Source organism: Megascapheus bottae, chromosome 31 (assembly GCF_031878675.1).
Source record: "Megascapheus bottae isolate mThoBot1 chromosome 31, mThoBot2.hap1, whole genome shotgun sequence".
NCBI lineage: Eukaryota > Metazoa > Chordata > Mammalia > Rodentia > Geomyidae > Megascapheus > Megascapheus bottae.
The window spans coordinates 9,626,172-9,639,061 of record NC_143539.1 but is presented as its reverse complement, the minus strand read 5'-3'; the positions used below and the strand labels follow the sequence as shown (position 1 = coordinate 9,639,061).

General features: G+C 45.7%; 1 protein-coding gene across 1 annotated transcript in view; it reads left to right on the top strand.

Moving 5' to 3' along the window:
• Positions 1 to 12,890, top strand: part of Tdrd12 (tudor domain containing 12) — a 40,123-nt gene that overhangs the window by 12,089 nt on the left and 15,144 nt on the right. Inside the window, exons 9-18 of the mRNA XM_090323059.1 lie at positions 554 to 642; positions 2,643 to 2,719; positions 3,975 to 4,055; positions 5,848 to 5,908; positions 6,585 to 6,689; positions 7,885 to 8,070; positions 8,919 to 9,075; positions 9,305 to 9,432; positions 10,828 to 11,019; positions 11,886 to 12,014. Coding sequence (XP_090179185.1) covers positions 554 to 642; positions 2,643 to 2,719; positions 3,975 to 4,055; positions 5,848 to 5,908; positions 6,585 to 6,689; positions 7,885 to 8,070; positions 8,919 to 9,075; positions 9,305 to 9,432; positions 10,828 to 11,019; positions 11,886 to 12,014 — 1,205 coding nt within the window. The remainder of the gene's footprint in view (positions 1 to 553; positions 643 to 2,642; positions 2,720 to 3,974; positions 4,056 to 5,847; positions 5,909 to 6,584; positions 6,690 to 7,884; positions 8,071 to 8,918; positions 9,076 to 9,304; positions 9,433 to 10,827; positions 11,020 to 11,885; positions 12,015 to 12,890) is intronic.

Below are 12,890 nucleotides of genomic sequence, written 5' to 3'. Positions count from 1 at the left end.
TACAAAATGAACCCGAATTGAACCAGAACTGGGCCAGGACAGGTAAGTGCTGACTTCGGGTGGGTTTGAGGTCCACCTGAGGTTTGTCTGTGCCATCTCTGGGCTTTGGTCTTGAATGTAAACTGGCCATCCCAGGGTTCCTTTAATCTTTCCTTCTCTATGCAGTTCCTAGGTTCATCTTTGGGGAGCCTGGTCACTGGAACCAGATCCCCCAGCTCTTCAGAAACACGGGAACCTCAAGGATGACTTACTCCCTCCTTTTCTGAAAACTTCAGGCTTTAACTCCTTAATTTTTGCCAGTCCTGGGGCTTGAATTCAGGGCCTGAGTACTATTGCTGGGATTTCTCAAGGCTAGAGCTGCAACACTTCACCTTTTTATGTTTTCCCCCTATATATGTGGTATACTGAGAGATGGAACCTGAGTCTTCATGTATGCTAGGCAAACACTGTATGACTAGGCCAATCTCCCTTATAATAGTTTTTGTTGCTCCTTTTGTTTTTCCTATCTGTATTTTTCAAGCCATTACCATTGTTTTGTTTTGTTTTTCCTCAGATCAAGCTATGCAATGTGACAGGGATCCATTGAGACACTTGCCTAAGAGGACTTGTGAAGCAAAGCATCACAGCATCTCCCTGAGAGAGGTCACCAGCGCTACTTTGTTAATGCTCATTACGTTGGTTTTGGCATCGTTCTATTGACAACTAAAATTGATTTCAGAAATTCTGGGCTAACATGGTTATATTCATGGAAAAATGATAGATTTCTGGATTACTTGTTTGGTTGGTTTTGTGTTTTGTTGGTCCTTGGGATTAAACCTGGGGCTTGGGCGGGTGATGTCCCAAAGATCTTCTTCTCAAGGCTGGTGCTCTACCACTTGGAGCCACAGCATCACTTCTGTATTTTTTTTTTTTGGTGGGTCATGGAGATTGGACTGTGGGCCTAGGCACTGTCCCTGAGCTCTTCAAGGCTACCACCCTACTCCTTGAGCTATAGCGCCACTTCCAGTTTTCTAGTGGTTCATTGGAGATCAGAATCTCATGGACTTTAGCACCCAGTCTGGCCATGAACTGTGGTCCTCAGGTCTCAGCCTCTTGGTAGCTAGGATTACAACCATGCCCCGCCTTTTTTTTTTTTTTTTTTTTTTTTTTTTTTTTTTTTTTGCTGGATCATGGGGCTTGAACTCGGTCTGGGTGCTGTCCCTGAGCTCTTCAGCTCAAGGCTACCCCTACCCTTTAGCCAAGCCCCACTTCCCTTTTTGTAGAGGTTGATTGGAGATCAGAGTCTCAGGTCCTTTTGTGCCTGAGCTGGCTTTGAACCTTGATCCTAATATCTCAGCCTCCTGAGTAGCTAGGATTACAGGCATGAGCCATGGCCCCAGTCTTTTTTTTTCTTTTTCTTTCTTTTTTTAAAGTAGCTTCAATTCTCCTGTTGCCAGTCTTTTTTTTTTTTCATTTTTGGTGACTATGCAATTGAATAGTTATAGCCCATAGGATATACTATGGCACAAATTGTAATCCCAGCACTCGGCACCCATACACAAACCCTCACTGCACTGAGGCAGGTAGATCAAGACTTGAAAGTCTAGATTCCACAGGTAGACCTTGTCTTAAAAAAAAAAAAAACAAAAAACAACTCGGGTCTTAAGGCAGAGGTACGGTGGCTCCCACCTGTAATCCTAGCTACTCAGGAGGCTGAGATCTGAGGATCGCAGTTCAAAGCCAGCCCAGGCACTTGGCACTAAAGCACGTGAGATTCTCCAAATTAATCACCAGAAAATGGGTAGTGGGGCTGTGACTTAGAGGTAGGGCATAGCCTTGATCTGAAGAGCTCATAGACATCGCCCAGGCCCAAAGTTCAAGCCCCAAAACACACACACACACACACACACACACACACACACACACACACACAGCAAAAATCTTCAGTTTTTATGCTCATTTTGAGCAAGTGTGTAAAAACCGGCATTTCTGGAATGCTGGGTTGTTTTAACCAGTCCTGGGGCTTGAACTCAGGGCCTGTGTCCTTGGGCTGTCTCAAGACTAGTGCTCTACCACTTGAACCACAGCACCACTTCTAGCTTTTTTTTTTTTTTTTTTTAATGTGTGTGGTGACAAGGAATCAAACCTCAGGTCTTTGTGCATGCTAGGCAAGCACTCTTAATAGGCCAAACTCCAGGCCTCTGGCTTGGCTACCAGCTCTTTTAATTGCAAGATGTAGTCAAGACTGATTATCTGCAGTACCAGCTATCTGTGCTTTGGTTATGTTTATCGATAATAGTGCTGGTTTGACCATTCTCAATTTGATGTCCTTATCTGTGTGCAGGGGAATTATCTCTGGAATGATAATGAGACTACTTTCCACTGGATATTGGTTTGAAGACTTTTTTTGTATGCACTGATATTGGGGTCTGAAGTCAGAACTTCATTCACATTCTTGCTTGGCTTTTCTGCTCACAATTAATGCCACACCTCCGATCTGGCATTTTGTTGGTTACTTGGACTTCCCTGCGCTTGCTTTAAACTGCAGTCCTCTGTATCTCAGCCTCCTGAGTAGCTAGGATTACAGGCATTTGCTGCCACACAAGCCTGATTCCAGCTGACTGTGTCCTGTTTAGTCACGTTCTTTCTGAATTTGTTCATAGGGTGTTGAATCTTCAGTGGACTGGCCTACAAAGAGAGGCATCACCATATACGCTGATCCAGATATACCTGCGACAAGGTACAATCTGAAAATTTTCTGATGTGACTGGAGTCTAGAGTATACTGGGTTTTATATACTCAGCCCTAGGTATCTGTCTATATGTGCATGTGGGATGATGGTATTGGGGTTCTCAGGACCCCTGATGATAGAAAAATCTACACATGCTCGAGCTCCACATGCTCATATACTTTATCATCTCTACATTACTTACGTACTTTGCACAGCATATGTGCTCCATACATAGTTATACTGCATGGCTTAGCTCATGACAAGGAACAAAGCCTATCCTTTGCTAGCACAGGCAGGATATGTTTTTCTAAAATGTTCCCAATGTGTGCTTGATTGAATACACAGATCCTGGAGCCCATGGGCATGTGGGGCTGATGTTATAGTGTTCTAGAAGGTTGGAATGGGGAAGCCTTCAGCCTCAGGACACCTTCAGATTAACAGCAATAGGTAAAAGTAAGGAAAAAGCTCAAACTCCAGGATTCCATGTGTTTTGCCTTCTCTCCCCACTGCTTTATTTCCTGTGTGGACTCCCAGCTGTGATTGGGCCAGCGTTGATTTCATACACACAGAGCCAAACCCGAACATTCTGAAGTTCTTAGAGAAGACTGCTGAGGTCAATGAACTAAGGGACTGAAGGTTTTCACCAGAAAATACAGACGTTTTCAGAAGTGGAATAAATGATTTCACAAATCTTTTGTCATGGGACTTGAACTCTGGGGGCCTGGGTGCTGTCCCTGAGCTCCTCAGCTCAAGGCTTCCATCCTACCCCTGTGCCACTGTGCTACTCCTGGTTTTCTGGTGCTTAATTGGAGATAAGAGTCTCACGGAAGTTTTAGTGCCCAGGCTGGCTTTGAACAAAGATCCTCAGATGTCAGCCTCCCAAGTAGCTAGGATTACAGGCAAGCACCACCAAGCCCAGTTTTTTTTATTTATTTTTTGTGGGTCATGGAGCTTGAACCCTGGGTCTGGGTGCTCTCCCTGATCTCTTCAGCTCAAGGCTACCACTCTACACATGGACCTCTGCATTGCCCCCGAGTTCTTCAGCTCAAGGCTACCACCCTACCCCTTGAGCCACAGCACCACTTCCAGTTTTTAGTAGTTAATCAGAGATAAGAGTCTTGGGTTCTTTATTGCCGCCACTGGCTTTGAACTGCAATCCTCTGATCTCAGCCTCCTGAGTTTAGGATTACAGGTATGAGCCACCGCGCCCAGCTTTGTTTATTGAGTTCACAAATCTTAACTTCTTTATGGTTTTGCTTTCCAGTGCTCTAAGTCAGAAGCCAAATGAGAAGCCACAGAGATTGGCAGAAAAAAAAGACTATGATGAGAAAAATGGCTGTGTGAAGTAAGAATTTTTTTCTTGGCCTAAATTGAGTTAATTTGAATGGAACTGTATATAGTTTCAAACTGGAGTTCCCATCGGAAAAATAACCATCCAAGAAGTGCCTTTGGGCTTCTCCATTCTCTGGGGTGTTTTTTTTTTTCCTAATATTTTATTCTAATGTAAAAAGTTTTCCTCCCCTCTTTATCTTCTTGGTAAAGTGAATAATTTGATGTGATGTTTTAGGGCTGCTATTTTGTGGGATGGTATTTGCTTTCTTTGTGGTTTTGTCTGTGTCCTGCTTATTAGCAATGGTAATAAATTCATATTATAATTGTTTAATCGACAGAATATTTTTGTCCCTTCTTGAGATTTTTGTTTATTTACATCATGCCATCCTTTACCAGGTCAAGGAATTGTATAGTCAATGCGCCAGGCTGCTCTGTAGGGGCTACTGGGTTTTGTCACATTACTAATTGGCCTGTGGGTCACAAAGAGACTACACTAAGGCCCCAGTCTAGCCAGTGACCCAGTGGAATCTCTCCATGAGCTTCTCTCTGTGCTCGAGGCCCTCTAATGCCTGCAGGTTTTCCTGTGATGACGGGCAGTTCTCCTTAGAACAGAAAGCCTTTCCTCATTCGTGGTTCATGCCACTTGTGCTACGTTCAACATGAAATTTTATCTCACCTTCTCTTTCCGAAAGTTCTGTTTTATCTCCTGCTCTTCAAAATGGCTTTTATTCAGAAGCTATGATGTAAATACATTGTTGGATGGCTGGTTCTTTCAGTGGATGGGGATTCCAGGGAAATTTGATGCAGTTGGTTAAGAAAACAGGCAGGGAGGGTAACCTGGCAATGGTAGGTCTTTGTGAGCAGAGCAGGTAATCCTGGAATTGGCTATAGTGCGTCTATTATGTCTGGTCAGAGCAGCCTAGAAAAGACAATTTTTCTCAAGTATGGTCAGTTGGGGGTGTGTAGGTTTCATAGAACTTCACACTGCCATCACAATTACCAGGAGGAGCACAGGAATGGTAGTTTGTTGGCAAGAATCCTGTCCTGGCTTAGAAGGCCAACACCAGCCCCTTTTCCTTCGCTGCCTCTGTTGGGGGTCTGTATCTTCTTTCTTGGTACATAGCTCAGTCTGTGAGTTCCTGTGGCCTGCTCAATTTATGCCCCTATAGAGCTCAGAAATCTAGTCTTCTCCATTCCAGATGAAATGTCACTTTCTCCTTTGGAATCCTAGATCCTTGGGTGGTGGGGAGTGTTTGAGGTCTGCATTGGGAGAAAAAGGCCTACACGTGGCAGATTGCCCCAAAGAATCTGCCCCATCCCCTGAGAGCTGCTGTGGATAACCAGGGGCAGAGACAGTTTTGTCACTGTCCCTCAGGTATACGCTGGCCCACACAAAGGTTCAAGTGACTAGGTTGGCTTTGAACCATGATTCTCAGATCTCAGCCTCTTGAGTAGCTAGGATAATAGATGTGAGCCACTGGTGCCCAGCTTGGTCTTGGCTTTTTAATCTGTAAAATACAGCCAATGGAGTACACCAGTGGCTCTTAGACTCGCTGTCTGCTTTTCTGCACAGGTAAGAATAGTAGAGTTGTTTGACCCAGATTCAGGCCCAGGGCTAGAGACTGCATTAGTGGCAAGAAGCTGGCATGGCGGAATGGATGGCCTGTGTAGTGTCTTAGCGAGGCCACACAACACGCAGTCCTTTGCTGCCTCTGCCTTGGGGTCTGTTGTCTGTTTACCTCTGCCAAGAAAGAAGTCAAATGACAGTTCATTTGAGGAAACTTTTTCAAAACACTATTTTACAGGTTATTGCAGTTTTTAAATCCTGATCCTTTGAGAGCTGATGGAACCTCTGACCTGCAGCAGGTATTTAGTACAAACCCTAAACAGTTACATCCAAGAGAAAACTTGGCTTTGAAAATCTTCCTCTTCCTCCTTCCAGACTTAAGATTATGGATTACAGGAGAAACTGATGGGAACTTTGCCTGACAAAGTTCTAGAGAATTGACAGACATCTAGAGAATTCCTGCTGCGCACAAAGCATTTATGTATTTATGTATTGTATATACCTGCTGGTCCTGGGGCTTGAACTTAGGGTATAGGTGCTGTCCTTGAGCTTTTTGCTCAAGGCTGGTGCTCTACCACTTGAGCCATACCTCCACATGTAGCTTTTTGGAGGTTAATTGGAGATGAGTCTCACTCACTTTCCTGCCTAGGCTGGCTTTGAATTGCCATGCCTGGATCTCAGCTTCCCAAGAAGCCAGGTTCACATGTATGAGCCACCAGTACCTGCTTCAAATTGCTTGTTTGTTCTTCTTGGCTTAGTGGGGACGGACGCCTAGGGCACATGCTAATTAAGCTCACTGCTTATAGGCTTCATTCCCAGCCTGCCTGTACTTTTCTTCATTGAGTAATAAGATGATCTTCCTTTCATTTTGGGGGCACATACCTACCTGGGATTTTGTACATGCAATCTGTAAAGTTCTTAATCCTCTGCTGCTGTCTCAGGGTAGGTCCTGGTCATCTAACGTGTGTTGTTTAGTTGCAGAAGTTGACTTTGGGCACGCAGCATCCTGTGGTTCTCCAAAACAAGATTGAGCCCTGCCTGACCATTGACAAATCACCACTGACTTCAGACCTGAAAAAGGTAAAAGTGCACCTAAATTCAACCAGGAAAACATGTCTAACTTTTCCTAACACGGAGAGTGGTGGTGGTGGTTTTGTTCATTTTTCCCCCGGCGTGTTAACTATACAAGTACTGCACTACTGAGCCGCATTTCAAGGCCCATAGACTGCTGTGTGTTTTGCACTGGTAGTAGAGCTTGAACTCAAGACCTGGGTGAAGTTCCTTTTTCTGCTCAAGGCTGGCATTTTTACCACTTGAGTCACACCTCCACTTCCAGCTTTTTGGTGTTTTAATGAGAGAAAAGAGTCTCAGGGACTTTATTGCCAGGACTGGCTCTGAACTGCGATCCTTAGATCTTGGCTTCCTGAGTAGCTAGGATCACAGGCATGAGCACTGGCACCCAATGGTTTTAGTAGTTTTAAGATTGTATTCTACAATTTCAAAATTTGCATTTTGAAAGGGGCTTGGAAAAAGCAAGTTGCCAGAACAACTGTAATATTTTTAGCCATTTTCAGAAACCATTTCATAGATATGTGGTTTGACTTGGTAAATTCATCAAATACCCTTACCAGTAGAACTTAACCAGGTATCTGTGGCTCGTGCTGTGCATGTTAGCTACTCAAGTGGCTGAGAGTTGAATATCACAGTTTGAAGCCAGCTTGGGCAGAAAAGTCTGTTAGGCTCTTCAATTGACCAGCAAAGAATGGAATTAGAGCTGAAGAGTAAAGTGGTAGAGCACAAGTCTTTTGTTGGTGTTGGTGGTTGTGGGGCTTGAACTCCTAACCTGGGCACTGTCCCTGAGCTGCTTTTGCTCAAGGGTAGCACTCTGCCACTGGAGCCACAGAACCACTTCTGGCTTCTGTTTATGTGGTACTGAGGAATTGAACTCAGGGCTTCATACGTGCTAGACAAGCACTCTACCACTAACCTATATTCCCAGCCCCCAAAAACATGCTTCTAAGACGGCTGTTTCCGAGTGAGACTGATAGCCTGGCAGGTGGTCAGAGAGTGAGGTGAAAGGCCATGTCTGTGATGAAACGCGCGTGGATGGGGTGCCTACTGGACCTTTTACTTGGGGGCCAGGAGAGCAAAGGATTATGCTAGGAGTTTGGTACCATGAAGATGATGCCAGGTACACCATGCGGTGACACCAGCTTGCCTTCCCTGCTATGTGTTGATTTGGGGTTGATTTTGTTGTTGTCATTATTTTTGATAGGTTCTTCAAAGGAAGAAGTTTCCAGGACCTAGCCCCACCGAGTCTTACTCTTGGCCTCCCATTGCACGAGGCTGTGACGTGGTGGTCATTTCTCACTCTGGAAACGACCCTCTGTTGTACCTCCCACCCTTGCTAACGATTTTGCAAATGGGGGGCTGCTATAAATCTTTACCAAGTAGGAACGGGGTAAGTCCAAGACAGTTTTCTTTCCCATCCAAGAATATCTGAAGTGTTTTCCCTGTATACTGCCATTTGGTAACCGTGAAGTTCACACTCGGCTTGGTTTCCATTCTACCAAGACAGAAGCTGGCCTCCTTGTCTCTGGGTCCTTCCCCAGGCACTTGGTTTTGGAGGTGAAGTTAAAGGGTTTATAAATGAATTCATTTAACCATTGTTAAATAAGGTAGGTTTAGGCCTCGCATGGTTCTCCTCATGCACAGGAAAGCAGAATGTGTGGCTTAGTGGTAGAATGCTTGTCTAGCATGCATCATGAAATGGGTTCAGTTCCTCTGTACCACATACACAGAAAAAGCCTGAAGTGGTGGTGTGGCTCAAGTGGTAGATCGTGGCTGGGGGCAGAAAGCAGTGCTGTTGGGCGCTGTCTCTGCTTTCTCCTTGGTCAGCCTGCCTTCCAGCTGTGAGGAAGGACACTCTTGCCCTCCTGTATCTCCCTGGAGGGAGGAGACCAGCTTGCCTTCAGGAGGGGGCAGGATCGGGAAGGAATGTGTTACCTTCGGATGGCCTCGTGCTGGGGAGCCGGAAGTCTGCAGTCATATTTCCCAGCCTCGTATCCGGTTGCCAGTATGTTTTAGCTGTGCACCCTGAGCAGCAGACTTCACCTCCGTGACGCAGCAGGCCGTACCTTGTATAAGTGTTTAAAAACGACGTGAATTACATTTAGTTTCAACCTCAGGAAAATGTCAGTGTGTCCAAAGTGTGTGTGAATGCCATTTTAGCGTGTGTGACGTGGATGGGGGTGCACTGCGGGCTTCCTGGCTGCCGTCTGAGGGCTTGGAGCGTGGTTGTCTCTGCAGCCTCTCGCGGTCGTCGTGTGCCCCAGGTGGAGGAAGGCCCAGTTCATTTTTGAGTTGTTGGGAGACTACAACATGTCCTCCAGGCCCCTTCATCCCGTCTTACTGACGATCGGCCTTCACAAAGACGAAGCCAAGAACATGAGGCTGCCGCGGGGGTGTAAGCGTCCTTTCCAAGCTGTCGGCTTCTCCCCTCAGAAGGTGACCTGGCCAGGCCTCGGCACCAGTTAGGACAGTAGTGGTACCCACCCATCCCTGGTGCTTGCTGAAGCCCTCTGCCTCTCCGGAGGGGGGTCCCGGTGTGTGGGGGCCATGGTGGGCAGGGGCACACCGGGGAGACGTGTGGATGATCTATCTAGAGTGCCCAGTGGTCTCCTTTTAAAATGCAGGTGATGTAATTGTCACCACGCCGCACAGCCTCCTGAGACTGCTCACATACCAGAGCCTGCTGTTTCTCAGACTGTGTCACCTGGTTCTGGATGAAGTGGAAGTGTTATTCTCTGAGGCCAATGAGCAAGTGAGTGTAATGTCCCCACGCGGTGTGTGAGTGGGGTGGGGAAGAGTGTGCGGCTGGGAAGCGAGCTGGGTGATGTACCGACTTCTTTTAACTCGTGTCATCTAGAAATTTCCTCCCCAGTGTTAACATTTTCCCTGCCCCCCTTTGGGTCATGAGGCTTGAACTCTGGGCCTGGGCACTGTCCCTGAGCACTTTCTTTAGCTCAGGGCTACTATCCTACCCCTGGGCCTGGGTATTGTCCCTGAACTCTTCAGCTTAAGGCGACAGCACCATTTCTGGTTTTCTAGTGGTTAACTGGAGACGAGTCTCATGTCGTTAGTGCCTGGGCTGGATTTGAACCTTGATCCTCAGATCTCAGCCTCCTGAGTAGCTAGGATTACAGGCCTGAGCCTCCATGCCTGGCTTTAACATTTTGGAAGAGCTAAAAATTTGTTTCTAGGGGAAGTTGCTAAAATATTTTTTTCCTCATAATGAAAGCCATCATTTTCAAAATTTTGGGAAACAGATTGGCTTAGGCTTTACCCACTGAATCATGCCTCCAATGAGCAAGAGTCAGGTTCTGGTCATGGGACTTGAACTCTGGGTCTCCCTGAGCTCTATACCTCAAGGGTAGCACTCTACCACTTGAGCCACAGCGCCACTTCTGGTATTCTGGTGGTTAATTGGAGACCAGCGTCTCACAGACTTCAGTGCCCCACCTTTGAACCGTGATCCTCAGACCTCAGCCTCCCGAGTAGCTGGGATTACAGGGGTGAGGCACCACTCCCAGCTCTGGAAAACTCCCAACAGCAACTTACACCTTGATCACTCAGGTGATATTTACTCATTATTTTGGAGTCTTTAAAAAATTGTGTCTGTTGATACACAAAGTTAATACCACAAATAACATATTCTGTGTGCCACTTTTATCTTTGGAGGTAACTGAGATTGAATTCAGAACCTCACGCTTGCTGGGCAGATGATCTACCAAGCTGCAGTACCCTCAATGCCCCTGCCAACCTGGAGCTAAAAATGTGCACTTCTTGTCTGAGCTGGCCTCGAAACGATGATTCCTCCCACCTCTATTTTATTCCTGAGTAGCTGGAATTACAGGTGTCATTACTATTGCACCTGGTAGTTTTCGAGTTTTCACTGTGAACATGTTAATCTGTTGTTGAATGCCTTACACGTAATTACGCATAATCACGAGGATGTTGTTTGTGGTTTAATTCTGCTGAGAGTGGAGTTTTATGTTTACCGCAAACATTTCATCCATTCTCATTTTTTTTCCTTTTATTTTTTGGAAAGGTTTTTCCCAACTTTGAAGATGAAAGATACAAAAGTCTACATCTTACATTGTGTCAAACTAATTTCTTTCCTAAACAAAAATGATACTAATTATACTAACTTTTTTAGACATTTGCTATATTAGATAACTTCAAAAAAAACGTGGAGGTAGACGAACGGGAGTCTGCACCCCACCAGGTCATCGCGGTGGGCGTTCACTGGAGCCGACACGTGGAGCACCTGGTCCAGGAGTTCCTCAACGACCCCTACATCGTCATCACAGCCCCCGAGGAGGCTGCGCTCTACGGCAGTGTCCAGCAGGTGATTGGGGTGGGCGGCGAGCCCAGGCAGCCACCTGTGTCACGTAGCTGTCACCTCCTATGGCAGTCTTTCGCTACGCAATGAATTTTGATTATGGCTTAGGTAGAAAACATTGGAACACTTGGTACATTCCAAAATCTCCCTGTTAGTGTTTAGCACCATAATCGGCTCAGGGTGTTTGCCAATCTGAAATAAAATGTGTCCTTCACATCAGGGGTGCTGAAGTCCTCTTGGCTGCAGTGAGTGAGGGGTATGTTGCGTGCGGATGCGTGGACATGTGTTTGCATGCATGTCGGTGTAGGTATGACTGTACATGTTGGTCTGTGTGGGAAAAGGTAGGAAGTGTAAGCTTTTGTTGATTGTGTAGAATGTGATGTAACGAGCAGACACCCTTGGGAGAAAGAGAAGGTGAGTGAGCTGTAACAGACGGCTCCAGTGGCTGAAACTATGCACAAAGCTGTGACCAAACTTCCTGTTTTGATGTGGAAAAAGTTCATTGTTTTTCCCTTTGATGAAACATTACTCTTTGATGGCCTTTTCAGGTGACGAAAATCTAAGGACTAATTTTAAACTTAAAACATTCCCGTTGTGTAATTTGTCTTAAATTGTTTTATATATCATAAACACAACTGTATTCCAGTAGTTAGAGAAGCCAGTGCTTTCTTTTAGTTCATTTGTATTGCTCTTGTTACTATATATAAAAAAAAAACAACTATGTTTACAGTTTGTTGTGATAGCCATTTTCTTGGGAGAAAGCTTGAATGTAAGGCCATTTGTAAAAGGCTTTTCCCATACTAACTGTAATATATACCTGTTTCTGTTAATGTCTTTAAAAAAAAAAGTCGTCTTCTGATTCTGTTGCCCAGGTAGTCCATCTTTGTCTGGAATGTGAGAAAACCTCGACTTTACTCCAAGTTCTTGATTTTATGCCAAGTCAGGCCCAGAAGACCTTGATCTTCACCTGCTCCATAGCTGAAACAGAAATAGTATGTAAGGTGAGCCCAGCTCCGTGGTAAAACGTCCTCACGAGTGGCTGGATCTCAGGCAGTCAGTGTCTTGGGGATAGCTAATTGTGGCATGGATACGGCCTCTCAAGTTTGCCATCTGGTGGGAAAGGAGGTAGACTGTAGAGACGCCTAGTACCAAAGGAGCCACATAGGTGGGCCACGCCTTTCAGTAGAAACCGGCTGCCTGCCACAGAGGAGACTGCTAGATGGAACCTGAAAGCATCTAATTGATGAAGAAATGTATGTCTGTGTTAGTGTCTGTAGTGTGGAGTGGGGGCAGGGGAGGCTTGACCCGGGCTTAAACGCAGCTCCTTGTGCTATTCTGGACTTACAAATTTTTTTCCCAAAAGTAGCATTGTGAATCCAACTGTGGTTTGAGCCATGTAGTCAGGGTTTTAGCTGGTTAAGTACAAAGATTTTCTGTTTTTGTTTGCCAGGCTTGGGCTCGAGCACTATCCTTGGGTTTTCTCAAAGCTAGAGCTCTACCACTTGAGCCACAGCACCATTTCTGGCTTGTTTCTATGTATGTGGGACCGAGGAATTGAACCCAGGTCTTCATGCATGCTAGGCAAGCACTCTACCACTAGGCCAAACTCCCAGCCAGTACAAAGATTTTCTATCATGAGCTGAATTTCAGCTAGGATTACAGCTGTGAGTCACTGAAATGCCCAGGAGAAATACCAACTTGTAAATGCTATAAGAAGATAGCAATAGGGGCCGGGAGTTTGGCCTAGTGGTAGAGTGCTTGCCTCGCATGCACGAAGACCTGGGTTTGATTCCTTGGTACCACATATTTAGAAAAAGCCGGAAGTGGTGCTGAGGCTCAAGTGGTAGAGCTCTAGCCTTGAGAAAAATCCAAGGACA